General features: G+C 42.4%; 2 protein-coding genes across 4 annotated transcripts; one reads left to right on the plus strand and one right to left on the minus strand.

Moving 5' to 3' along the window:
• Positions 1 to 440: 440 nt before the first annotated feature.
• Positions 441 to 14,217, minus strand: ssrp1a (structure specific recognition protein 1a). Of its 3 annotated transcripts, XM_077608865.1 has the most exons (19): positions 14,188 to 14,217; positions 9,809 to 10,175; positions 8,085 to 8,158; positions 7,774 to 7,959; positions 5,938 to 6,043; positions 5,667 to 5,860; positions 5,443 to 5,543; positions 5,196 to 5,325; positions 5,000 to 5,103; positions 4,498 to 4,626; positions 4,187 to 4,411; positions 4,024 to 4,096; positions 3,400 to 3,532; positions 2,912 to 2,957; positions 2,694 to 2,826; positions 2,451 to 2,618; positions 1,843 to 1,934; positions 1,586 to 1,763; positions 441 to 843 (listed from the first exon to the last, which is right to left on the minus strand). In XM_077608865.1, exons 3-19 carry the CDS (start codon positions 8,136 to 8,138, stop codon positions 784 to 786), a joined length of 2,112 nt encoding a protein of 703 aa, XP_077464991.1. In that variant the 5' UTR covers positions 8,139 to 8,158; positions 9,809 to 10,175; positions 14,188 to 14,217; the 3' UTR covers positions 441 to 783. The 3 variants fall into 3 exon arrangements, with proteins under 3 accessions (XP_077464991.1, XP_077464989.1, XP_077464992.1); XM_077608863.1 differs by lacking the exons at positions 9,809 to 10,175; positions 14,188 to 14,217 and adding an exon at positions 8,847 to 8,936; XM_077608866.1 differs by lacking the exons at positions 9,809 to 10,175; positions 14,188 to 14,217 and adding an exon at positions 8,785 to 8,803.
• On the plus strand, positions 9,992 to 20,135 carry clcf1 (cardiotrophin-like cytokine factor 1). The gene is made up of 3 exons (XM_077608869.1): positions 9,992 to 10,322; positions 16,777 to 16,919; positions 17,653 to 20,135. The coding sequence occupies exons 1-3, from the start codon at positions 10,307 to 10,309 to the stop codon at positions 18,649 to 18,651; spliced, it is 1,158 nt and encodes a 385-aa protein (XP_077464995.1). The 5' UTR covers positions 9,992 to 10,306; the 3' UTR covers positions 18,652 to 20,135.
• Positions 20,136 to 26,995: the final 6,860 nt, after the last annotated feature.

Below are 26,995 nucleotides of genomic sequence, written 5' to 3' on the forward strand. Positions count from 1 at the left end.
AAAGCTACTTTCGGAAAGCGGGGAAGAGAACGAGAAGAATGCGACAGAAATGCCCTGATGCGAACTTTGCAACAACAACAAAAAAACAATTCGACCGCTAATCCATTTCTTAAAGTAGTTCCACCGGCTTGGGATCGAATTATTACTTTTATTATCGTCGACGGGACTGGCTGTTATTAACGTTTCATGTTTAAAAGTGAATTTCAATGATAAAGTAGCGTATCGAGTACTAAAGTCCGGCCCACGCAAAGCTAAAGCATGGCAGACCGTGCATATTGCTGATTTATTTGTAAGTTAAAGCGATTAGCTAGCTGTCATTTCCCGTGGCGCGTTAATTGATTTGAATTGAATTAGGGGCAACCGTCAAAATACGACTCATCCTATAATTTCGGATGGATGTAAATAAAGCAGCTAAAAACAAAAAATAAATGTGTGGCAACTTGAAATAAAAAAGGATTTATTTGTATTTCAGCCTGGAATTCTGACAGTGAAAACTCAACTATTAACAAAACTAGTATCCACGTGGAGAGCTAGGGAGGGACAACAACAAAAAAACACTGAAAAGAAGGTAATTGTGACGAAAAAAATCCGGAAATGGCGACTTGGGGACGTTGTGCGAAAATCTTAACTTGAAAAGTACAAACGGTTGAATTGAATTCATTTCCAGTCCAAGTGTAAGATATCCACATGTGTGTAAAGGCTTGGTCCTTGAGTAATTAAGTGTGAGTGCGTGTGAGTGTGTGTGTGTGTGTGTGTTTGTTTGTGAGAGTGTGTGTGTGGGTGTCACTCTTTGTCTGAGCTGGCGGGTGTGGACTCAGCCTCGTCTTCTTCCTTTTCCGATTCCTGGTTCAAAAACAAATATGACGATGATTGAGTTAAAATTATTTTTTTTAACACATAAATAGGGACAGGTGACACTTGGCACAAATGATGTGGAGTTGTTTAAACTATTAAAATAGGAACATTTTTCCAGATTTCTGAAAATGGAGAAAATAATATTTAAACTAGGGGTGGGACTACAGATGTATTTTTTTTTTTAATTCAAAATAATGAACGGCTTTTTAATGAATTCATATTGACTACACACAAAATACTATTTGTCCGAAAAATATATCTCTGTAAAGTGTAAATAGATTTTGGTGAACAATTGAATCAAGCACAGGTAAAAATACTATTAACAGTTAAAAAAAGTATTTTATCAGCTTATTAAAAAAAAAGATAATAAAATGCTCAATAAAACAAGAATGCATAAAGATAACCGTGTAGAAGAATTGAGATATATATTCAATTTATCAATGCTCATTTTAGTTTGTGTTTAACGGTGCAATGAAAAAATAAAATCGATTTTTGTTGGCAAAGTTCTCACGTGTAACGAACGGACAGGGCGCTTTACTTTTAACTTCATCATCTGTAGCATCACTTCTCATCAATTTGGAACTTGAGGAGACAATAACGCAGCCATTTGTTTTCGACGGCAGAAATCGCTATAGCATATCCGGGAAGTCGAATAAAGCCACAGATAAAGTGGGCCAGATAATGCGTGCGGTCGGTCAATGGGTCATTCATTGGCCATCTAATAATTCACCTCCTTCTTCTTCTTCTTCTTCTTCCTGGACTTGCTCTTGTGGTCCGAGTCGGACGAGCTTTCGCTGGTCTCGATGAATTCTTTGCTCTTGAAGCTTTCGTTGCCGGCCCCGCGCTCTCGCTCCTTTTCGCCCCCGGAAGATTTCCTCTTCATGTCCTCCTTTTTGACCCCGGATTTTCTGAGGAGACGGAGAAAGGGGAGCGTTAGGAAACGACGGGGAACAAACACGAGCCGGGAGAGCTTGCTACGAGTGTTACTTCTTGGAAACGTCTCCTCCGCCGCTTTCCTTGTATTCTTTTTTAGCCAGGTCATATTCTCTCTTGGCTTCTCCCGCCTTCGAGTCCCACTCCTGACGGACAGACGGAAGGAAGGCCAGTGAGCGCGTGGTTAAGATCGTGTGCGGTGTATTGGTGGCCGGTCTTTTGGTCGCCCGGACCGCGACAGCGGGCGACCAAAAGACCGACGACAAAACAAGGTAAAACAACACGGTCTACGCAACAATAAAAGCCAACAATGGCCATGAGCAGTTTCACTGAGCCGACGTGTGAGTGTAGAAGAGTTTGTATGTACATGCGTTGTCCCTTTAAGAAGCTACGTCAGTCAGGGTCTTAACAAGTTCTCCAAAAAAAAAAAACAATAAAAGTCCGGGAAATTTTGAGCTTTTTTTTAGCCTAAGAATTAATAGGGCATCGAGTATGACTAAATAGTAATTTGCAGTTTGTATTTAGGGAATTTGAGCAACGATTTAAATGGTAATTATCAATAACCTTCCGGGTGACCAAAAGACCGGCGACCAATCGACCGTGTACCGGTTAAGATGGCTTCCAATTGAAAAAAATGGAAAAAAAGAGGGTATTTGGCGCACCTCTTTGTCATCTTTTCCAAGCTGCCTCCACATTTCTCCGGCCTTCTTGGAGATCTCCGTGACAGAGATTCCGGGGTTCTCCGACTTGATCTTTTCGCGGCTGGAATTGAGCCACAGCATGTAGGCGCTCATGGGCCGCTTGGGGCCACCTTTGTCTTTCTGCTTCTTCTGCAAACGGTTGAAAAAGGAAGGTTTTTGCTCCGAACCAGAGCCGAAGTGTTCGGCAGCTTTTGTTTTTTTTACCTCTTTGCGCGGCTTTCTTTCCTTTTTCTCCTTCACCACTTTGGGCTTGGCCACTTTCTTCTTCTTGGAGCTGTCGTCCTCGCTGTCGCCGTCTTCGTCGCTGCTGTCGCTGGCTGACGCTTTGCTGTCGTACCTGATGACGGAAGGGGGCACCAGACTTAGCTCTTAAAACTCAACTAAGTTATGTTTTGGGGACAGGAGGTTTTTTTTCCCCTTACTCCTCTGCAATGTTGTCGTCCTCCTCTCCGGGTTTGAAAGAATGATCTGAAAAGAGGGAATGAAAAGCCTTTGTCAAACAATGGTCAAAAAGAAAAATCATCAATAAAAAAGGTCCAAAAACTATAATAAGGCAGGCTAAAGTTTGGCTGGCAGAGGTGGCAAGATATTTTTATGTTAAAAAAATAAAATAAAATTTCAACAGTTTATCAGTAACTATTCACTTGAAATTTTAGTTGACATTTTGCAAAAAACACAGCAGAACCAAAATCTTAAAGCTTTTTTCACTTACTACACTGGACGACAAAAATAATTTCATAACGGTCTTCAACTGTTGATGTAAAAAAAAAACTATTTTCTATGCATTTTGTTTCTTAAACTGTAAACTTACATTTTTGGCACACCCTTAAACGTTAGCATGTTCATCTTTACCACGGCTCTTGAACGTCGCCAAGGCAAATCGTTGGCGCGCGCCGGTTGGCCAACTCACCGCTGCCGCTGTCGGAATCGTCACTGTCGTTGGCCTCCTCCCTGATCTTGCCCTCGGCCTTCATGCGCTCCAAGTAGGCGTCGTGTTCGTCCTGGTCAGAGTCGCTGTACTCGTCGATCTTGCCCTTCGTCCCCTGAAAGCACATTTCCAGGTTACCTACCAATCCCTTCCAAAAATAGACACCCCACACAATTGATCTGAAAAGAGGTACTCCATCCATGTTATCCCACTTGTAGATGGCACTTAGCGTAATTATCATTATATTTACACACGTTAGGCTTGTTTTCAACCACGATCATGTTACTGCACACCAAAAGTCCCGTCCCATACCAAAATGCAAACGCAAACACACACACACTCCCACACCCATCCGGATACCCGCGTAAGCCGAGAGACGCTCCAGTCGTTGAATCAAAGCTTCTCATCACACCACACCGAAATGTCAATCAACAAAAGATGGGGCTTCACGCCATGCAAACACATCACCTCAATCACGAGAGGAACATACGCACCTTCTTCTACACGGGTACACGGCCACGAGTACAAGGAGAAGGGCAACAAGTGTCATTAAGTGGGACAGATCGTGATGGACGAATGGGCATCTCCGCTGAGCGACAGCTTTACCTCTTTGAAGCCTCTGTTCTTGATGTTGAGCTTCTTGGCGTTGACAAAGTCAAAGAGTTTGCCGTACTCCTCCCTGCGGACGGGAGAGAAGTGCGTGCGTTCGTAGAACCGACGTTCTTAACTCCTCCCACACCCCGTGGCCATTTTTACGGGGTTAACTTACCTCTCGATGCTGCTGAAGGTGTACTGGTTGCCCTGCTTGGTCTCGATCTCAAAGTCAAAGGAGCGAGTGGTGGTGGTGGTGCCTCGAGCAAAGTTGACGCAGGAGATCTCCTCGAAGCGCAGGTGCACGGGGGGCTTGTGGACGTAGATGAAGCCCCTCTCCAAGGGGTAGAGGAGGCCCGAGGACGCCTTGTAGGAGCAAGTGATGCACTGGGCGCCAGAGTGGCTAAGCAGAAAGCAGATTTGTAGATTAGTATTTACGGAAACGTCTCAAAGAAAAGATGGGGTGACTGTGTGGGATGGCGTTGGTACCCCTGGAAGTTCCCAGGCACTGTGATCTTTCTGTTGACCAGGGCCTTCATCACCCTACTGACCAGCTCGTAGAGGGACCCCGACATGTTCTTGGTGAGTTTGCCCTCAAAGCGACGCTCCACGTCCTCCCTGATGAACAGGAAGAAAAAAAATCATGTACTCAGATGAACTTTACTTCCCTCTAGTGGAAAATCCCATCACAACAGCTCACTTGGACATGTCTTTTTCAAAATGTAATTCATTTTATGAGCGTGAAATAAAATAATGGTGACACTCATTCATATTGGTATTTCTTATGCATTCATTTTTTACATAAGCATTAGCCAGCTAGGAAGCCAGTGAAGATACATTATTCTGTCCTGATTAAGCATCTCCGTATGTGGGTTGCATCTGATTTAAAGCCATATGGGTTACAACCACTATTATTATATGAAATTTGGATTGACTTTTATTATACTTGAGCTTCAAAAACACTTCATAAATTGACAGTACATCAACTTACTCGTTCATGTTGAGGGAGAGACTGATGTTTTCCTCTTTCGAGAAGAGCAGAATCAAGAAGTGATACCTGGTTTGGCCCTGCTTGATGGGCGGATCCAGACTGATCTGTGACAAAAGCCAACGTCCCAAAAGTGAACATTCTCGCCCAAAACACGTACACGTGGGCGTTGGATGAGGTGGAAAGTGAAGCCATTTACCACAAAGAACATCTGTCTCTGGTCCTTGTGCGGGAGCAGGAATAGACGTAGGACGGTGGTGTAGGGAATCTTGTAGTCAAACGTTTTACCGTGGAGGTGAAGGAAGGTCGGGTAGATGCGGATGTCGTATCTGGCGAACACAAGTAGAGTTGAAGCTTCACAATATGGAGGACCGTGTTTGATTATTATAGCAGTCCTTGTAAACGGAAGAGCGGCACAGGTGTACGTAGGAGGGTGCGTTCTTTACCTTCCTCTGGGTGTAAGACACTGCAGCTCTTTGAAAATACACACAGCGTCTCCCGTGGCCTGAATCACATCGGCCTTGGACAAGACGTTCTGAGCAAAGGCCTGAAGAAGGAAAACAGGTGAAATTTCAGCGCAGAAGGTCAAGTAGCGCTGGGCGATACGACAAAACACAATATGATACGGCCAGCTCCTTGTACGTATCGTCATAAAATCCTTTTTAATCACCTCCACCGGGTCTTGCCGCTCGTCGGCCTGGCCCGGCGGGACGTAGAAGCGGACCTCCATGAGCGAGACCTCGGCGTCGTCGTTCTGGTGGAACTCCAGGGTGACTTCGTTTTTGCCCGTGGCGCACTGCGACACGTTCGACAGCGGCACCTCGAAAGCGCTGTTGTCGTTCACTTCGAACGATAACAGCGGCCCTGCAAAGGAGGAATAGAAAAAAAAACTCGCACCGATCCATAGTGCTGATCGTGATGGGCGTGGTGTGTTTTTTTACCAGAGAACTTGGCCGCTCCCCAGTTCCACCCCTTCACGCACATGTCCTTCTCCGCCAGCTCCACGCTGTAGTTGGCTTTGAAGAATTCCGAGATCTTCTCAAAGTCCTGAAGTGGGAAGAGGAACGGAGAAAAATGTAAACCTGGAACAAAGTTCTGCGGTGATGCATGGGTCAAAGCTTAGCAAAACATTTCCTCACCAAGGAGGAAAAAAATAACGAACCGGGGCTCGAGGGGCTAATTAAACGAACGGCGTTGAAACCACGCCTGTCGGGAGGTGAAGACAATCCATCTCACGACTTTGTCCTCCTCCGTTCAACGCCGTCGCTGACAGACAAAGTTTATTTAGATTGCAGGCCGGCTTACAAGCACACAACACACACACGCCGTTCACACGCACATGTGGAAGTGATTGCGGCGTGTGCGGAAGAAGAAAAGGAAACTCTGTTGGAAAGGGAGTTTACACACCTGGACGTGTGCCTGTCTGCGTGCTTATTACTGCTAATTAAAGCCCGTGTAATCAGCGCCGATGTGTACGAGGCTCATCAATCTGTTTGGTAATGCCCAACGAGGCTAAACTAGCAACTAGAGATGTCGCAGATGACGGCGCGATGTCAAATCGAGAACGATCACGTCATTTTCAGAGCTAGGGTAATAATCATCGCCCAATGCGTTTTGACTGGAAGAGTTGGCGGCGTTGGGGAGAAAATTAAAGACATTTGGATGTGCTATTTTTCCCCCGCGAGACATTTATCTATCGACTCGGACTCGAGTCGCATGCAATCATTAATATGCGATCGGGACTCTTTAGAAAACATTTCGAAGCACTTTGGGCGAAACTACTTCATGAAAGAGGTTTATTTAGCACACCGTACTTGGGATGAAAAAAACGGGACAGGTGCTAGCACTTAGACAGACGTATATGAACCGACTTGCGTGTTTTTTTCCTCCAAAATCCTCAGAACTGCCTCACATTTACCAAAACGTGCAAACTCGCTAGTACCGACGCACTCCGCACTACTTTTTTTTTACTCCATTTAACCCGCAAGAGCTGCTCTCCTGACATCTTGCTAAGGATACATAGGAGACATCACATTGTCTACACAGCCAGAGGCCAAAATAGCAGTCATTGAACAATTACTGACGCTGGCTCACGGCTGCTAAACAATGACATCATGGTGCAGCGCTGGGCGACGCGAGGATTTATCTCCAAAAAGTGTTCTGATTAACCCCGGGAGACGCCGCTCACGCCACCTCGGGTTACGCCGGGACTTTCTTTCCACTGGTTTCCTGGCACCCGGTCCACATCCGTGCACGCACGGCAGTGGGGGAGAGGAAAAGGAAAAAGAAAAAGGCACAGGAAGATAAAAACAAAACTTTTTTCCCCCTACCGAGCAGTCTGAGCCAAATTGTTTCAGTGAACTGCTATAAACACTGACTTACATGAGGCCGTGATTACTGTGTTTATGCAGCACATGTGCGAGCGCTCATTAATCCCATTAGGGGTCGCAAACTTTTCAACGCGAGTTCACGCGGTGGCAGCACAAAGGGGCTTTGGGTAACTGCAGCCCGATTTGGAGGTGCGCGTTCAAAAACATGTGGCGAAAACCCTCGTTTTACCTGGTAGCAATGTCTATTTCAGACGGAATAATGAAATAATCTCATCTCAATTCCACTATTGGTTTAGTCTTAAAAGAACATAAAAATAATAAGGTTCCAGACTAAAATCCAACAGACCTTTTTTGGTTTTGCGCTTCTATTTCACGTTAAATTCTGTGAAAGAGTCCCAGGACTCGACCACAAAGTATTGTGTATGTGTACAATGATGATTCACCCACCGTGTCTCTGAAACCATCGTATTTGTAGATGTGTCCCGTGCTGGTGCTCAGCTTGATTCCGTGACCCAAGCATACGCGGCGCCACTGAGCGAGGCTGAGTTCACTCGCCGGGATGCTGTCCACCTTCCCCGTCTTGCTGCTCTTGTACACGACGTTCTGTTTGCTGAAGCGCAGCCGGCCGTCATTCTACAAGCAAAAAAAAGCACAACAACTATTTTGGGACACTTGGAATTAAATCTCAGGTTTCAAATCAGGTGTGGTCTTATTTCATTGTCGTGAAGCCATTCTTCAGATATTTTTAGCTTACTAACCCACGAGCCTTTGACTTCCTGGTAAATCTCGTTGAACTCCAGTGTATCGCCCATTTTGGCTACTGGCTGATGCTCTGTAGACAGGGAGGGAAAAAAAGGGATTTTAAACTTTTAATGGATTATCATCACTTTTTTCATCTTTAAAAGACACTCATTGACTCTCAGTCTGCCAATGACGATGTTAGAAGTCCGTAGGTCTTGGGTATTTTAGTTAAGTGATATAAGGAGCCAGAACACTTTTGTACGAGTAATAAAGTTTCGCTTTGTTCAAGCAGAACGAACTTTATTTTTCATTTCTACATTTCTGTCCAGCTTGTGGATTAGTTAAGAGATTCGACAAGAAACACATTTGGTGGCGTAAATGTATTATACTACACATCCCTTAATTAGTTCCACGTTAACTGTTTCCACATAATACAGTGTTTAATATTATACAAGACATGTTGAAAATTCCCGCGGCGACAGTATGGCTAAGCTAAGTTAACCAGCACAAGGTGCGTTTATTTTAAACCACAGTACAGTGTTAACTGCAACGCTCATGTTTTTAAAAAGAACAGCGTCATGCACCGCCCCGTTTAGACACCGTATGCCTCAAATCGAGCGCTTCCTGGTGTAGGGAAACAAAGTGACGATTGTGAACTGAATTAAAACAAGAATACAAAACGGAATGAATAGAGAAAATGGGCGCCCGGGTATTTACAGATATTAAGACTTTGTCCATGGTTACCCTTTCATACAAAATACGAAATCTTAAAGCCCTACTGTCAGTATTGCGAAGGTCTGCCTGTTCCCCGCGTGTAGCATCAGGCGCTAGGCCCCCCCTTCAACGGAAACACTTTCACGAGGTTAAGGACTACGTCCGGAAATACGACAAATGACTTTATGATATATTCAAATATTTATTATATTCCCCCCAAGTCGGGGAGTAAGATATTAAATGTTTATATTTGAAAGAATACTTTGCGTCAATTACTTTAAAGGTTTGTTTCTATGGTTTCGATGCGTTATCCTCAAGTGAAGCAGTTATCAACACTACCGCTAGATGTCGCTAAACCATCTAAATGTAAATCAATCACTGTCAAATTCAAATAGAAATATTCAACTTGATTCTCAGTTAAAAATGGAAACACGTTTAACCATAACTCCGCATTTTAATGCTGTTAAACTTTTAAAAGTCAAAAGAGTAATTGATCGAAATGTCGAGTCTCAATAAGAAATTGGAATACCAAAAAAGACTCATGAAATTGCCTGTTTATAAATTGAGGAATTAATTAAAATTTGGACTTTCTCAAGTCCATGGTGAAAACTGACCAAATTTTTAGATTCTTAGAAGACAATATAATACTACGAAAAGTGCACTGTGTTCAATTAAATTTGTCAATGCATCAGTGAGTGACAGGAGTGACAAGAAAATAAATAAATGGTCTTCAATGAGCTTGAAAACATGGTATCAAATTGCCCTGTCATTTTTTAATGGTCTTTCTCCAGATTTATTGCAAAAAAAGGTATTCCTTCCATCAATAGAGGGAAGGAAGACACTGTTTTAGCGTATTTTGATGATACGTATTGCGGTTTCTTCTCATTGGAATGTATATTTGTACGGATATCATACTTTTGTAGCTGTGTCCTAACGTTTTTTTTAAATGAATTGAGCTTTACATTAATAGAATTGCATGTGTCATTTTGGCACACGACAAGTTTTTATTAATCAACTTCAGACTCACCGGATAAAAGGGGGGGCTTGACAAGCGGGGAGCAAAGGGAGGGGGGCTTCGGGAGTTTGCTCCAACACTCAGATGAGTTGAGACAAGTCTCGTGGTTCCGTGGCGAGCGCTGATGCGTCCGGGCGGTGAATCAGCCGGCGTAAGGACGTAGAAAAAAAAAGGGAAAAAAAGGAGAGTCAGGATTCAGGGATGAAAAAGAGGGGAGGAAAGGAAGAGAAGGAGGAGGGACGAAGAGGAGGATACATAAAGCTTGGCTCGTCTCTCAGAGTGTCACATGGGTCTCAAAAGTCCGGCCGGGCAAAGGTTCCATCCCCAAGTGCGCCCGCTTCCACGCATCACCTGCTTTTTGGACCTGAAGCCTCCACCTCTGCTAAAAAAAGGGAAGGACGACATAAGGAAGAGAAAGAGAGAGAAAAAGGACATTTTCAGGGTAAAGCTGATTGATGAACTTTGGACAAAAAGCACTGACGGGAAATAATAGAATTTTGAGGAAGGAAGATGACATTTGGCGGAGGTGAGTACCGAACTCACCCTTTTTGGCTTTTTTTGGTCTTTTTTCAATGATTTATTTTCCTCAATTTATCTTGCAATCACATATTGCACTTTTTTTGCACAATTGAAAATTGTATTTGTGTAAATGAGTTTTGAATTTTTGTAGCTTACTAATATCATCAAGTCGTAAAATTCAAAACAAACAAAAATAGTTTTTAACCGTTACCCGAATTTTTTTTTGCAAGCAAATTGACATTCTTCATTAATATGATGACTGTACATTCATAATTACTTTATGATATTATGAGGTGATGGCAGTTGTGAATTGCTGTTTTTTGTGCGTATTACCTAGCATGGGGATTATTAATATATATACACAGATATACATTTTTCTCAGCGGACTCAACTGTTGATCAAAAATAAGTCACACAATCAGTAGACATCAAGAAAAAAATAAAGTTAATTATATACCAAATTTACTTCTAAAAAAAACAACTGAATCCTGCACTAAAATCTTAATGGAAATTTCAAAAAGAATCATCTCTACTAGCGTGTTACTCTTTTTCAAATGGACATAAAATCTCTCCAAAACATTCCCCCTTCATCTTTAATTTCCACACAATAAAACAAAGATCATCATCATCACTTCACATACAATAAAACCAAGGAAAAAAATCTACGTTTAATGTGCATTTAATTTCTTTGGAAATACTCGTACGTGACAGATAGTCATAAATAGGCCGAGGTTTCGGGGTCACCACCAGCTTTGAGCGCCTGTCTCGTTAGCTGTCATCGATATGTGAAAGTACATGATTCGCGTTAGTCACACACACACACAAACACACACACACACTCCCTTTCAAACAAACTGTCTATCCCGTGGAAATGAAACAAATGCGACGGGCATAAACACAAAATGGACGATTGTGATGGTTGAGTGAGTGTGTGAGCGCCAACACACACACACACACACACACACACACACACAGACACACACAGACACACAGACACACACACACACACAAAATACACAAACACACACATTTAACAAAGAACAATTGAACGACCCTCGAGAGAAGTAGGGAAGACGATGCCGTTTGATTGGCCGGCGCTCCTAACGAGCGGCAACGGAGGGGTTAATTCCGGGCCGACTCCCCACTGACACGAGTCCACGGCACCCTCAGGGGGGGACGCAGCCGCGGGAAGAAAGAGGGGATCGTATAAAAGCGCTCGGTCACGCTTTGAACAGTTACACATGCTGTTTACATTTTTGCCAAATTAACATGGCCCCTCGGCGGAGGAAAAAAATAAAAAACCTGACCGCAGCCCCCCCTTTTCCAAATCTTTTCCTCCCCCATTTGGATGTGGGGGAGTCAACGTAGTTTATACTACAAATGTTAGGTAGCCGTCAGCCGGAAAAGCGGATTATTTGGATGCATCTGGTGAATTTATGACGTGAGGATTTGAATGAATAGCGAAATGGTGTGGACGGATTTCCCAATTTCAGAGACTGGAAGACAATTGGTGGTAAAAATGTCAAAGGGGAAACATTTTTGCGGATGATGTTCTCAATTAGCAGATTCATTGTTTCCCTTCGAATGCAGCAAAACGGGAGAAATGGGGAAAAAAAACAGGACGCGTTTTCGCAGTTGTCGTTATTCTGAAAGAGTGCGCTCGCTCGGATGTAGCGACGGGAAAACATTTTGAGTGGTCACTGTAGAGGACATTTATTCAAAATGTTGCATTAATTTATTATTCGCTTCTTAGCAGGTCGTAGGGTATGTGCTGTGGTAGTTAGAAGAAGAGGATAAGATATGAATTTGAATTCATGTTGTTAATCTGGGTCTTTTTTTTATTTTCCTAAAATACATTATTTGAATTTTTGCAATTTTTAAATTCTATTTTATTCAATGTATTTATTTTTATTGCATTTTCCTTTTCTTTTTGATTGATCACTATTTAAATGATTGGCCTCAACTCTTTTTTAAATAAATTATTTATATTAGCGGTTGTTTTTTGAATACATTTTTTTTCTCCTTCATTTTTTTTTTATTGAATGCAAAATACTTCTGTACTATATTTACATGAAATAAAAAAATCATGCATGAAAAGTATTAAATATATTCAATTATAATGTGGAATTGAAAAATAAATAGCATAAACAATACAAGTGCCACCATAAAGCAACACAGGGGTGAAAAACTACAATTTTAAAAACAAACTAAAATATGTTTGATTCATCCACCATTTCTCCTCTTGAATTTAAGACACCAAAAAAGTGTAAGGCAAAGCCTAAAAAAAATAAAAAAGAAGAGGAAGCCCAGAATGAAAGATGAGGATGAACGCAACAAGTGGAGCCAATTAGAGTAAAGCAAACAAAGTCAAGGCAATTAGAATGAAAGCCTTCGCCAAGTTTCACTTTTCACAGAGATTTTGCCCCAAAAAATCCAGACGCAGGCTTCGGAAAAAGACTGAAATAAAATAGTTTGACTAAAAATCATAAGAAAAATGACACCGATGCTCAGCACTGATTTTGACCGTGAATATAGTAGTGTGACCACACACTGCTTTGGTTATACGCATTATACAGTCGGCGCTGCCCTTTATGCTCACCCGTGTGTGTGTGTTTGTGTGTGTCTACTCACACTCGTTTGTGTGTGTTGAGTTAGTGAAGGAATGTGCATTTGATTGGCTACAGGCTGCTCATAAATCTGGCCTCTAACTGTACACACACACACAAAACGTTGACCGTCACCCCCACTCGTATCACGTCTAACGTCAAATTAGCCTTTATAAAAACAAACGGCGACTAAGTTAGCATCCTTCCTGGTATGATGGTAACCATGACAACCCACCCGTGCCATGGCCTGGAAATAAAAGCGCGTCGCCTCAGCGTTTTGACGTGGCGGGTAAAAATACGGTGTGAAGTCAGCACGTTTTTTTCTCACAGGTATTTGGGTTTCGCCATTCCGTTTCAGATGGAGTGCGAACGGCGAGGTTCAAAGCGGAGCGAAGCCACGTCATGCGAATTTGAGACGTAATTGTCCCGTGGAGAGAGATCGATGGATTGTGGGTGTTCGAGTCCAACCGCAAAGGCGCACATGTTGTCTTTTTGATGGAGTGTGTCACTCCACGCATTTTGCTGGGATTCTAATAGGCGTGAAGTTTATCGTAACGTGCGGCGGATAGAAAAAGTCTACGCACCCGTTGGATTATAACCGGCATCTGGTGCAAAAAAGAGGTTGAATGTCAATGAATGAAAGATAAGAAAAGCCTGCATAAATATTTACATGTCCAAACCTTCTCTTATATAAATATAAAGTACAGTTTTGGAGGGATTTCCATTTTTTCTCTGACTTTATTTTCCCGTTGGCTGGCTTTTTTTATCCCCAAAAAACTGAAAAGTCTGAGTTTTTTAACGAGTAAAAATGCGCAAAAATGCCACTCCATTCCGATCTGTGAAGTGTACGTACACATTTTTACCTAGGTCTACAATGTCTTCTGTGTCTGTGCTTGCTACTGCAACCAAGAAATTTCCCGAATGCCGGATGAAATAATATCCTAATCTAATCTAATCTAAATACACAAATTAAAATAATTAGACCCTTTAACAAGAAGCCTTTATGAAACTACAGAAATTTGGAATATGTGCAAATTCAAGTACAATTAATGGCTCAGTTATTCTGTGTGTGTAGGAACCCAAATTAATGTAGATGTGTTTAACTTTGCAATAAAAGTATATATATTCTAGGTTAAGTGTTTTGTTTTTAAATCTGTAGTTTACAGTAGGCAAAATTGTAATTAATTTTCATTGGATCACTAGCTCAGGAGCAGTAGTTTGACAAATAAAAATGTTCCAAGTGTGCTTGTAGGATAAAATCTCGTACCTTGTCTGTATTTTTAGGTGGTCATTTGAGTAGATCCAAGTCTGTCTGTCTAGAAAATGACAAAAATGTACATTAGACAAGAAGTAAAAATATGTATTGTAGTTTTCCTGGTATATTGCTATATTCTATTGAGGACTTGTGAAATATAAATATAAAAGACCACGGGACAAAGACACGTTACGTTCGGACGAGGTGCAGACACGTTACTGTCGCTAAAAATGCAGTCAGTGTTTCCAAAGGAGAATGTTGTGAATAGAAGCGGCCACAAATGAGCCTGCGGGGCTCACCTCAAAGTCAGATCTATTGCCAAGCTCTAATCAAGTCATTCATGCCAACATTACATAACAACATTTGCGCTATAATCGTTCTGCCGCTCATAGAAAAACGCCGGCCGGGCAAAATACCATCGTTCCATTCATGGGCGACGGGAATATTTCCCAATCTTTCCCAAGACGGGTTACACTATTTAAATTTTGTGACGGTTTGCAAGCACAAATGACCTTTGCTCAATTTCTTATCCACAGTCACATTGGTTCTTTCAACCCCCGCTGTCAAACTGGCCGAAGGCTAACGGGATGTCACCTGTAAATAGCCATAAATGAGCAAAATTAGCCCGGAAATTCTCCAAAAAGAAATGTCCAAATGAGACGTCTAATGGCGGCGATAGCGAACAGTTAGTTACGTTTTTGGGGACAAAAATGAACTGGTCCTGACAGGTGAAATGATTTTGCAGGAAGAGGCCACAGGGTTGCGGGGTAGTTGAAGTTGACTGATTTTAAGGTGTGTGTCTGAGTGTGTGTGTATGTGTGTGTGTGTATGTGGGAGCGGCTCGGGACAACAGAAGAGTTTTCCAAAATATTCCTTGGAGACGCTTTGATGTGGGCGAGCGGAGGCTCGATGGGTAATGTTACAAGTCATCAGTCCTAATTAGAAATGTTGCCTCAAGAGGTTGTTTGAAATGAAAAAGGAGGCGTTTAGCTCCGACGTCACGCTAACGGCAACCGTTTCAAATCACTTTCGCCGTTGTTGGATTTTTTTCGCTCGACTTGACAAACCTCAAAAGTGGTGTTCAAATAACTTTGAGGTTTTGGTTTAAAAAGATCTTTTGTTTTTTTAAATTAAATCAATAGTTGGAATAAACTGCACATAAAAGTTCAGAACAAATTTTGCGTGTATTTAACTTATTGACTGGTGATTTATGACATGTTACTTTGTATATAGAATCGCAGAGAATTTCATTTGTTGATTTGCGCTTTGATTTTAGTACTAATTTACTTCCTGGATTTGTAGTTTGAGGAAAGGTTTTATTTTCACATTGTCTGGCTCAAAAATGTTTGAGATGATCCACTCTAATATTTACAACATTAATAATAATGAGAAAAATAACATGGACTTGAATACATTCATATGTCCAATTTTTCCACTCAATTCTTTTGGTTGCCAACCACAAACATCACAAAACTATGACTCAACCCGAAAATGGAAGATAGTAGGACACATAATAAGCAAATACATACTTCTTTTTCAATTAAATCTACCACTATTTAGTACATTGTCCCCATAATGGATCATTATAACTTTTGAATGTTTCACTTTCCTCGCATAAGAAAGAAAATGTAACACTGCAAGTTAATCGTCAGTTTTAAATTTAACCGGATTTGATTTGTATAAACAGTTCTTAATAATAGTTGACATTGCAAGGTGGGCGTGAAAAAAAAAGGGGAAAAAATCCAAGAATCCGATGAGACGACGCTGGCTAATCGGGGTTCGTTTCCGTCTGTTATTTTGACCGACAAGATAATAGTTTGAAGGCAGGGGCGGAAAAACAAAGCACGAGCCGTGCGTCACGTCAGTCAAAAAAAGCTGGGGGGGTCGCCCAAAATGGTTATGCAATACATAATTCGCACCTGTTAAACAGCAGCCCGTTGGCTTGGTAATTACTTACACACATGAATCATCGCCTGCTGTCTGGGTGTCATGCCGTGTAAGACAGGCAGTTTCCGAAAGGAGGACGGGAAACGTCTGCGTTCGTTTGTGTGTGCGTGTGTGTTTGTGTGTGTGGGAGTGAACGCAGGATGATGAGAGCATGCGGTAGCTTTTTTTTTGGACTAAAAACCACCTTTCAGCTTCAATTTGCGCTGCATGAAACCAGATTTTCAAGAGTTTTCACCGACACACACAGTTCTAAGAGTTTCATTCTTTCCTAGAACAAGATTGGGCTTCTTTTTAACCATGAAAATGTGTTTAAATGCCATTTTTCAGTACCAGTCGCGTGCAAAACATTTGCATTTGTTACCTATTTTTATAAGGGGCATCCAGATCACATATTTTTGTATGTGAATCTGAGATGGAGTCGCCTACGTTTTTATTTTACAGAGTTCCGATCTAATATTCAGGTAATGCATTAAGTAGAAGTCCTGTCTCCAAATGTATTTTGTCCAACCAACAAGAGCGCTCGCAACATTATAATCATAAAAAATGTTGAAGCAAATTTTTTTTGCTAATTATCCCTAACAATTTTTTTGTGTTTTACGTAAATGGGTGAATAAACTTGTATATAATAAATTGTTCCCAATATTATTGTTCCAGTGGATCATCTCTACTTGGTGTTCTTATTGGTTGCCACGGTGGATTCGTTCCACAGCTTGGCCAGCGAGAGGAGTTCCATCGAGAGCACGTACGAGCTCACCAAATATCTGGAGTACCAGCTCAAAGAGATCAAAGATGTCTACGTGAGTTACGGGATTTTGTTGTCAAAATATCGCACGGAGCGAAAACCAAATGCTACTGCCTCGTACATGTGGTCTGGATTAACATAGTCTTTCCCTAAATCTTCCGATAACAAATGAATTATTATGTACTCTACTTAAAAATGGGTAGTAAACACGTCTATATGCACTTGAGCGTATTTGGCTTTATGGATGCTATCGTGTAATTTTGTAGGTATTTGAATTGGATTTGACGGCAGGTTTAAATTTCGCCTGGAAAATTCCATTCTGCAGGTTGAGTCAAATCTAATCAAACAGGATTGCACTTGTTTTTTTTGCCAGCTATTTTCTCTTCTTAGATTGTAAATCCGTGTTCATCAGCTGAGTCGGTCAATCCTGCCGAACATCTAGTCTGCATTTGAACTTGAATCATTTTACCACATGAACACTGCTACGGTCGAATGATTTGACTTCAAAGGAGATTTATTGACACGGAATACCTTAGTGCCATTTCAGTGTCAGTTTCTATTATTTCTAATAGTTTAAGCAGAGACGTCAAGCCCGTCCGTCCTCCAAAACATGGAGTGCGCATATTTGAAAGAGCGCCTTGATCAGACAATGGAAGCATATTGTTTTGGGGCCACGCTCCCGCGGGTCTCCATCGCAACATCTGTTCGCTTCGGACAGATTTGACATGGCGCTTGCTTGGCCCTGATCCTTCCTTCTTCTGTGCATTTTTCTGTCCCCCCTCCCTCAGTTGACGTACCTGGGCCCCCCGTTCAACGACAAAGACTTCTCGCCGCCGAGGCCCAACGCCACGGCCCTCTCGCTGCCCAGCGCCGCCACCCGCCTGGAGCTGTGGCGCGGCCTGGAGAACCAAGCCCGTCTGGCTCAGAACCAGAGGGCCTACTCCATCCTGTTGGCGGCGGTGCGGGAGCTGGCTCGCTCCACCTTATGCCCCTCCCTCCAAATCTCCCTCCTGCACTTTTGCACGGGATTGGACGGCCTCTTGGGATCCATATCCGCCTTGATGACCACCCTGGGTTATGCCCTGCCTGACAAGAGAGCGGGCGGCCTCCCGAGGGGGCCGGGCGGGGCCCGCACCGCGCCGCCGATCGGCTCGTACGGAACCGGGACCGGGGCGAGGTCGGGCCGACGCAACCGAGGCGGACGAGGGGAGGCCGGGAGGCGATCGGGAGGGCCGGCGAAAAAGAGTGGAGGAGTGAAGGAGAAGAGGAGGAGGGGCAGGCGGGAGGAACAGGAGGCCTGGATGTCGGACTGGATCCCGCTGGAGGAGGCGCCGGCGTCGGGGCCGGGGACCAGGAGGTGGGGGAGAAGCTTGTTGAGCGTCGACGTAGAGGAGGGAGACATGCAAGTCGTCGACGACGGCTACAGCTACGACCTCCGCTTGCTCGAGGACGGCATGGTGGACAGCTTTTCGCTCCACTTTTCTGGGCCTCGGCTTCCTCGCTCGCTCCTGGCCTCCACGCCGCCGCCGCCGTCCGCGCTCTCTCTCCTCCACCGACTCGGGCCGGGCGAGGACCGCGGCGACCTCTCGCCGACGTCCCCCGCCTGGTCTTTCCGCACGGGGCCCTCGCTCCTGGCGCCCTCCTCGTCCGTGCTGTTCTCGGTGCGGCCGGCCATGAACGACTTTGCCAGGAAGGTGGAGGGCTTTTGGCTCCTGCGAGAGCTGCAGAGCTGGTTGTGGCGCTCGGCCAAGGACTTTAACCGCCTCAAAAGGAGGCTGAGGGGCTGAGAGCGCAGAAACTGGGGCCACCTTGACAGTATTTGCACTAGGGACGGGCGGGCATTCAGCAGATTTCTTCTTACACTCTGGGACGGTCAACGATGAATTGGTCCATTAATCGGTACTATGTTTAAAGAAGGCACTTGGGATGTCCCGACGCAGATTTTTTCACTTCTGATCTGATCTTTTTTTTTTTTCAAGAGACGTATCGATGCCCATAGTTTTAGACTAGTCAAAATAACACAAAAAAAAACATGTCACCAGCAAATGACAAAGCAGATTGGACTGATTTAGCTCCTCAGGAAATGCTCTGTTTACAAATATTATGCAAGTCTGTAGCTACGATTAGTTTCTAAAGAGAAGTCGCTAGTTAGCACATCCGACTCCAAAGTTGTGGGTTGAAAACCAAGCTGTGGCCTTCACGTTGGAAGATGGCATTTCCAGTATCACATTCCTTAGACGTGTCAGTTGAACATTTGACCTTTGACCATTGTTTGTCTATATGCCCTCTGAGTTGTCCAAGATATATCTCGCTAGCTTCCAGCCCACCTTGAAGGGGACACTCCGGGGACAAAGAGAGATATCCTAAAAATGCTCAAGCAGATTCCCAGAGTTGCGTTTGTCCGCTTTATCCGGGAATAGTAGAAGAATGAGGGTGATTTGGCAGGTCACCCCGGACTAACAATAACTCTCACTGCGCCGTGACTGTTCTCAAACACAGCGAGGTCGGCATGAATAACCTGACCCATAGATCACCAGAAATCCCGGCCAGACGATGGCAGATGCCCTCGGACCCGGGCGTCAGCCGAGCGACAGAGCGGCCTTTGAGCGAGAACAGAACGAGTGTCACGACTGGCGTGAATCAGCAAACATTCGGCGGAAATGTTATGAATGGAACGTCGACAAAAGGATTGCGGAGGCGAACGGGTCGTAGACCAAGAGTCAGGAGAGGAGAGAAAGACGGGATGAGTCAGTGGACCAGTGCTGGAAAGAATGGTTGGTGGGGGGGACGGAGCCATGCTGAGTAAGCACAAGTCAGCTGGTCACTTACAGTAACTGATGGTAACACACACACACACACGTGCAAAGAATGGAAGATCCGAGGTCAAACACGACTCAGTCTTGGATTAATTCCGAATGACGGGAAAAGTCTACGACGCCTTTCTACTAATTACGCTGCTTGTGCAAAATGCAAGAAAAGTATGGTGAGAATAAATTCCACCGAAAATCGATTTCACAGTGCATACACGGTACCAAATGATTGCTTGGATCAATTTACCGTGATCAAATTGAGAATTTATTGCATATGATGTTTGGAGCCCGGCAAGACCTCCAAGTACTGAAATGGAGGACATAGAGTACATGAGAAGGAAAAACTCAAAGCCCCCGTTATAAATCTATACAAGAGGTATGTTTGATAAGGTTATTCATGTGTGTTTGGACTTGACAGCCTGTGCTTTTGGGTGCATTTTCCACATCTTTTTTTGACAGGAATTGCATTTTAGAGACTAAAAAGAACACTTTCAGGGCCGTTTCATATGTATTAACGCATTTCTCGGTGTATGTTTGTGACTTACATGTGGGGGTGATTATTTATGGCTTTTTAAAAAGTGTCTTTATTTTTAATCTTAAAGATTCTATTGTCCTGGAATGTGGGTAAAGGTTATGAGACAAAAGTCTTGGGCCATCGTTAGTTTGATGATTTATTTAATGATATTATCATTAGCCCTGTTATCAGACACGCAACAGATTTTATATAAAATGGCAATAAATGAAAGTTAACTTTTTTTTATACATATATATTCAGGTAAGGCAAAATCTAGAAAATCACTAACCAATAGCTTGTCAAAATTACTGCTGCAAAGAAAACAACCAAAATCTGTGATGGCCTACGACATTTGCACTATCCTTTATTGTATTTATTGAATGATATGTTTATTTATTTTCTCCAGTGTGGAAATACTGTATCAAGAAGTCATTCGAGAATAAAGGCTAACTTTTGTACACACCGTTGTTGGTGTATTTTGTCACTTTTCAGCCAATGGGAAGAGCGGTTTGGGAGTTATTTGTTGGGTGGGAAAACACGGCGGGGCCATGCGATACTTTTTTGTCTGTCCTGGTGAAAATTTACGATCGTTCCCCTTTCATCTTTCCCACCGTGGTTGCTATCTCACGAAGCTCCTCTTCCCGATAAACATCCCTCTGACCCGTGACACGAGCGCGGGTACAAATACACGCCCAGCTTTCGCAATCCAAACGACGACCTCCATGTTTGGCGTTTTTAATTTAACTTTTTTACACGTCTTTGGCCTTTTTTTTACTGATCTGCCTTTGTCTCTTGTTGACTTTTATTGCTCTTACCTTACGTGCCCTCTTGTTGGTGGTTGTCTTTGTCCTCCGGCTGGAAGTGGAAGGATCAATGAAGATATGACCTCCAGGGTTCACACCTGAAAAACACACACATGTCTTGAAGGTGCAAAGTGGTTTTCATTTCAATACATTTTTTTACCAATTTGTTTTTTAAAATTCTTTTTTTCAAATATTAAATTTTAAACCTAATTTTAATAAAACGTTTACTCTAACACTCACCCAAAAACTCTCTCTCTCGCCCCCCAAAATTCTCCCACACAACCTTTCACCCAAATAACCACGTAAAGACAAAAACGAAAAAGTTTTTTTGGGGGGGATGAACCCTTAACATTTTATTCTTTAGTTAAATGTAATTTTTTTATTACAGACTTTTAATCTATCACATTTAGTAGAAGACCACTGCAAGCAAACTTTTTTACTTTGACAGGGCACCATCAAAAAATGGCCTATCTTAAAGGCTAATTTTTGTACACACCAAAATTCTTCCACACAACCTTTCACCCAAATAACCACATAAAGACAAAAACGAAAAAGTTTGACAAGACCTTTTTTGGGGGATGGACCCCTAACGTTTTATTTTTTAGTTCAATCTATTTTTTTTTATTACAGACCTTTAATCCATCACATTTAGTGGAAGACCACTGCAAGCAAATATTTTTACTTTGAAAGCGCACCATCAAAAATGGCCTATCTTAAGATGTGGTTGATAAAAATAAGGCGCACTGGATTGACACGACACACATTCCCTTCTGTGCAATAACAATGTACAATATTTTAGAAATTACCTTGCTCTGACATGACTTTTTATATTTTTATATGACTTATTTATGTTTTTCTGGGGAAACGCACTTTGTGGAGTAGCACCACTAATTTTGTTATATGCAGCTGTGTATAATGACAATAAAGGCTTTTGATTTGATGTGATTAATTTGATTATAAAACGGAGAAGTAGTAGTAGTGGTAGGAGTAGGAAATTGTGTTATACATCCACTAGATGTAGCTGTAGTAGTAGTGGTTAGGAGTTGTGTTTTACATCAACCTGATGGAGCTGCGCTAAAGGGAATTTTATAGAAATGATGAAGCAATATTGCGTCCTATAGTGCGGAAAATACAGTGGGTTTTTTTCTAGGAAACCGTCCTAAAAATGATAAAAACATACAGCTTTGCCTTGCAAAAGCGCCTCGAAAAGCCGCGTGAGCCCAGCAGGAAGTGAGTTCCATGCATGGTGTCACTGCTGACAGATTCCTGGTGAGTGGAAGCGACTGGGAAGTGACACATGTACATGTAAACACGCGGGAGACATGCGCTGCGTGTTTTTTACATTGAGTTGGCAATGACGGAGTGGCTGCCACAAGACGACAAAGACAGCTTTGTGTGCGTGTGTGTCTAAGCACGTGTGTGAATCATTATCTACATGTCAGAGCTTTTTCATGCTAGGATTACTGGCAGGATTTAACTACATGCTTGCCATTGACCGCATTTTGAGTTGGAGGGGCAAATGCAGAAACATAGAAGTCAGACTAGCCAAACGATGTGCAATGAAATGGAGAAAAAAAAATCAAAAAATATTTATATATATATATATATATATATATATATATATATATATATATATATATATATATATATATATAAATATATATATATATAAGTGGCATTTTAAAGCTAAATCTCGCCCATCTGACACAGCCCTCCAAATGAGGCTAGTTAAAGTGAAAAAAGCTGCAAAAATGTCAACGAGCACCTCTCTGGATCCCCTATTGATGATGTGCTCGCTCGGAGCACTTGTCAAATGCTTTTCCATGTGTGTGTCTTCCTTCCTCCGGTCCCGGAGCATCCCATCTAGTGCAATAATTCCCCATTTTGTCTCATTTGGTGTCATTTTTTGGTTCTCCCCCTCCATTTTCACCCCACGTGCCCCCGTTGGGTGGTGTCCAATCAAAGAACCTTTTGACGCTTCCTTTCAATTCCCTGGGCCACCCCCGTGTTCTCTCCCTCTTTTTCCATCTGTCCGACTCCTTCTGGCTCTCTCCCTCCCTCCCTCCCTCTCTATCTGCCGTGCTCACCTGCAGCACATAAAAATTCCTTTTTTCCTCCTCCAGAGGATTGTCGGGTCGCTCGGGGATTTACCGCATTCCGCCCAGCTGTCTGTCTCCCAATGGTTCTGGGCCCTTGGCGGCGCTACACGGCTCGTGATCTGGCCGGTCTTCCCCTCTGTCTTTTTAGCACGTTTATATCCCCCGTCTGGCCCGTATCCCCCACCTCATTCCATCCGTCTCGCTCTTTATTCGGACACGCACTAAACCTTGGAGCTGCCGGTTTGATGACCTCACCCGGGCCACCGTACCTGCCCCACCTGGCCTCTCCCTCCAGCTGCTACCACCCGGAACATCCCTCCCACGCCAGAGCTGACCAATACGACGCATGTTCCGTAGTTACCAAACTACTGAAATAAAAAAAGTACAAAAAATCAAGCAAAGTTATTTTTCAGCAAAATGAAAATATAGAAAGTTTTCGTTTTTGGCAGGCCATTTTACTTTACCATGACAATTAATTTTAAGCCGCCATGTCATGTTTGGCGTTTTGCACCTTATCAAGATGTTGAATTATTTTGAAATTAGCGTGCACGCTTCTTTTTCAACCACACGTCATTGTTTCAAGCAACGAAGACGTTTGTTAGCTAAAACCAAAATGTAAATTATAGTTGATTTGACGTTTTTTTTTTTTGATTTCTTTGGAAAAATGAACTCTGGAAACTATTTGAAAAGCATTATAAATTCGATCACATTGATAGGGGTCTCTAGTTAATGCCACTAGAAAAAAATATATATGATTTTGACGTCTGCGACGCTCTCTTCGCTGGAGGGCGCAGGGTTGGGCCTAGATCTCTCACCGGGGTTCAGGGGTTACGTTCGGGGGAGGGTGTCGCTTCAGGGCTGGGACACGGCCAATTCCAACGTCCGACTATAGTTACCCGGATGTCGGGGGGCTAAACGTTTCACGTGGAGGTCTGAGACCTCCTACGGGCTAAAGACAGCGACCTGTCGTTACCCCTTGTTGCTCTTTCAACTTGTTTTCAAAGGCAATTAGGAGGGAAATTGCTTCATCCAACAGCTCAATGGTGATACGTGTGAAATGGAAAGACCGAAGGCTGTCAAGCCATGACAGGATCAGAGACTTATCGGATGTTGACAAGCAATACAATACTTTCAACTTTTAACCTACTACGTGAGCACATCATTTTATATGACCAAAAACAGATTCAGTCACCTAAACTTGCAACATATTGGGGAAGGAATGCATGAACACAGAGAAGCTTCAGTATGCACGAGTACAAAGAGATTCAAAAGCACGGTGCCATGTTGATGACCCCTTGGATGAGGTTTATAAGTTCCCGCAAATGCCACAAAAGGGTGGAAAAGATTCACTTCACTTGACACAAAGATGCAATACAGTGATGTCAAAGTGCCCTATTTTACAGATTATAAATCATCACCTGAGTAGAAGTCGCTCTAGGCTAAGCATGTGCAATGATTGAGGAAAAAAAATGAGTAATGGAGTAAAAGTTGCATTTTTTGGGGCAGTTTTTAAATTGATCAGAAATCAAAAACAAACATTTAAAGTAAAAGTATAAAAGGAACATAATAGGCATCTTGTTAATGGAACATTTTAACAGCTTTTTTTGGTTATACCTATATTTATAATTTTAAAAAAACAAGCTAGGCGGTCAGGGTAAAAAAAAGAAAAAAAAGAAAAGACATAAGCCAAGCCAGACTGTGAAAAGAGTTCAACTTGGAATTCAGCACACTAATTAATCTAATTGGCGACCACTGACAACACTACACCCCCGATCCAGTTTAACTGGGAGGTAACCAATTACAGCAAGTGAATGACTTTTTTCATTTATTTTCTCTACACCCAAAGAAAACTGGAAAACATGCAAACTCCACACAATATTTTCAGAAACCGCCAGGGCTTGAACCCTCAAACTGTGAGGCAGCGTGCTACAGTTTGAATTATTATTTATTATTAATTATTATTATTATTATTATTATTATTATTATTATAAAAACATTTGTATGGCCAAAAATAAACTGGTGTGGCCTCAAATGAGTGTGAAATCCCTGGTGGAATCTCCTACAAGTTGTCATGCATTCAACAGCTCCTCACCTTTGTTTTAATCAATTTAGAGCAATTCCACATACAACAGTATTCCTCCCCCGCACTCGTTGGCGGATGATTAATGTTCCCTTCCCCCGAGGCTTCGGCTGAGTCAATGAGGCGTTTAATACGTGGTGGACGGTACGCGTTTGAGGCGACACGCTTTGTTAGTCAAAAAAAAAAAAGGCTTGTTGCGGGCCAGCTGTGTAGCCCCGCCGCCGGCATGACGTACGTTGCGATTCCTCCCGCGAGCGGCGTACGCACGGGAAGAATGGTGCGAAAGGTAAATAAAAAGCTTTTAAACTGTCGAAGTGACACACAAAGACTGGAGAGGATAGACAACGCAGACTACCACAGCGCTCGCGGCCACACACGCTTGTTTGCTTGGCCTTTAGAGATAGCAAATTGGATTACATGTTTTATTTAGACTAACACATTTGGGCATCTATTTCTTTGGATACAGTTTGGAGATTTTGTTTTGAAGCTTAGGTCGCTTATTATTAAACTCTTGCAACACCAAACAATCCTCCATATTTCTGCAACTGATTACCATCACCCTGATAACAAAGGATTGTATTTGTAAAATTTAAAAAATAAGGAAGTGATTGTTAAAAACATGAGGATTAATTTCCCACAAGGCATTTCCAGTTCAAGTTGAGGCTTAGCTTGACGATGACACAATATGACAATGCAGTGAACTGGTTGCCAGTCAGTCACCATTCACACTCACTTTCTAAAGTAGTTCAACAATTAGAATAAACTACCGTATTTTCTCGCATATAAGCCGTATTTGTAACTTAAAAAAACTATGACTGAATCAAGGATACGGATTTGTGTGCACAAGAATCTTTTTCCCCAGCAGATGTCGGCAAAGTAACATTTACAATTTGTTGGTTATTTTCTGTTTTGCAGTAAGAAAACAACCATTACTGGATGAATTACTAACTTCCTTATGATATTGACACTAATCATGTGCTTTTGATTAATACAGTATCTCAGAAATACCACGTGACTTTGATGTTTTTTCTGAAGATTTTCCCTTCGAGATAACACATTTGTACTCCCTAATAAAACCATGAATAGGGAGGTGAAATATATCAATCAGGGGACGGCTTATACGCAAGAAATTGTAAAATTCAACAATTTTAAGGGTGCGGCTTACACGCGGGGGCGGCTTATATGCGAGTAAATACGGTATATTTCGTCTGAATGAAACTCCTCTACTCACTTTAGCCAATAATTGTGTACTATATTTACATATATAGGGAAGGTTTGGCTAAGGGTGACATTTTGTTAGGATTTGGATGATCTTACCTTATAAACCTTTAAATAACATTGTTTTTTTTAAATGAAAGCTCTTTACAAACTAAAGTTTTATTTGACATTGATTTAAGAGTTCCATTCACACTGTGACTTCACTCATAACACGCAAATCTGAAATGTAATCTTTCCCCAGTGACTCCCCCTCTCCAAAAACCCAGAAAACTGTTTAGTAAGTAAACCTCCATAATAATGTACCTTGTAAAAAAAGTGTAAAAGTTGAATTCAAGCATTCGTGTAGCGATAACATTTGCGTTTAATTCAATTTTACTAGTCTGGTTCTCACAAAAAAATGCATCTGTAGACAAAATTCTCTGCGGTGGACCCAATTTCAAAAAACAGGTTTGTTCAACTTGGGGTAACACGCTAACACACAGTCACACACACACACGCATAGTAAGAATGAGTTATGTTTACTACTAAAGGATCAAGCAGGAATGTTCAAGCGGGACCAGAGCAAGTTTGTTTTCAATAAACGTCATCAAGTTCCATGTAGTTGGGT

This window comes from Stigmatopora argus, chromosome 9, assembly GCF_051989625.1.
Source record: "Stigmatopora argus isolate UIUO_Sarg chromosome 9, RoL_Sarg_1.0, whole genome shotgun sequence".
NCBI classification, from domain to species: domain Eukaryota; kingdom Metazoa; phylum Chordata; class Actinopteri; order Syngnathiformes; family Syngnathidae; genus Stigmatopora; species Stigmatopora argus.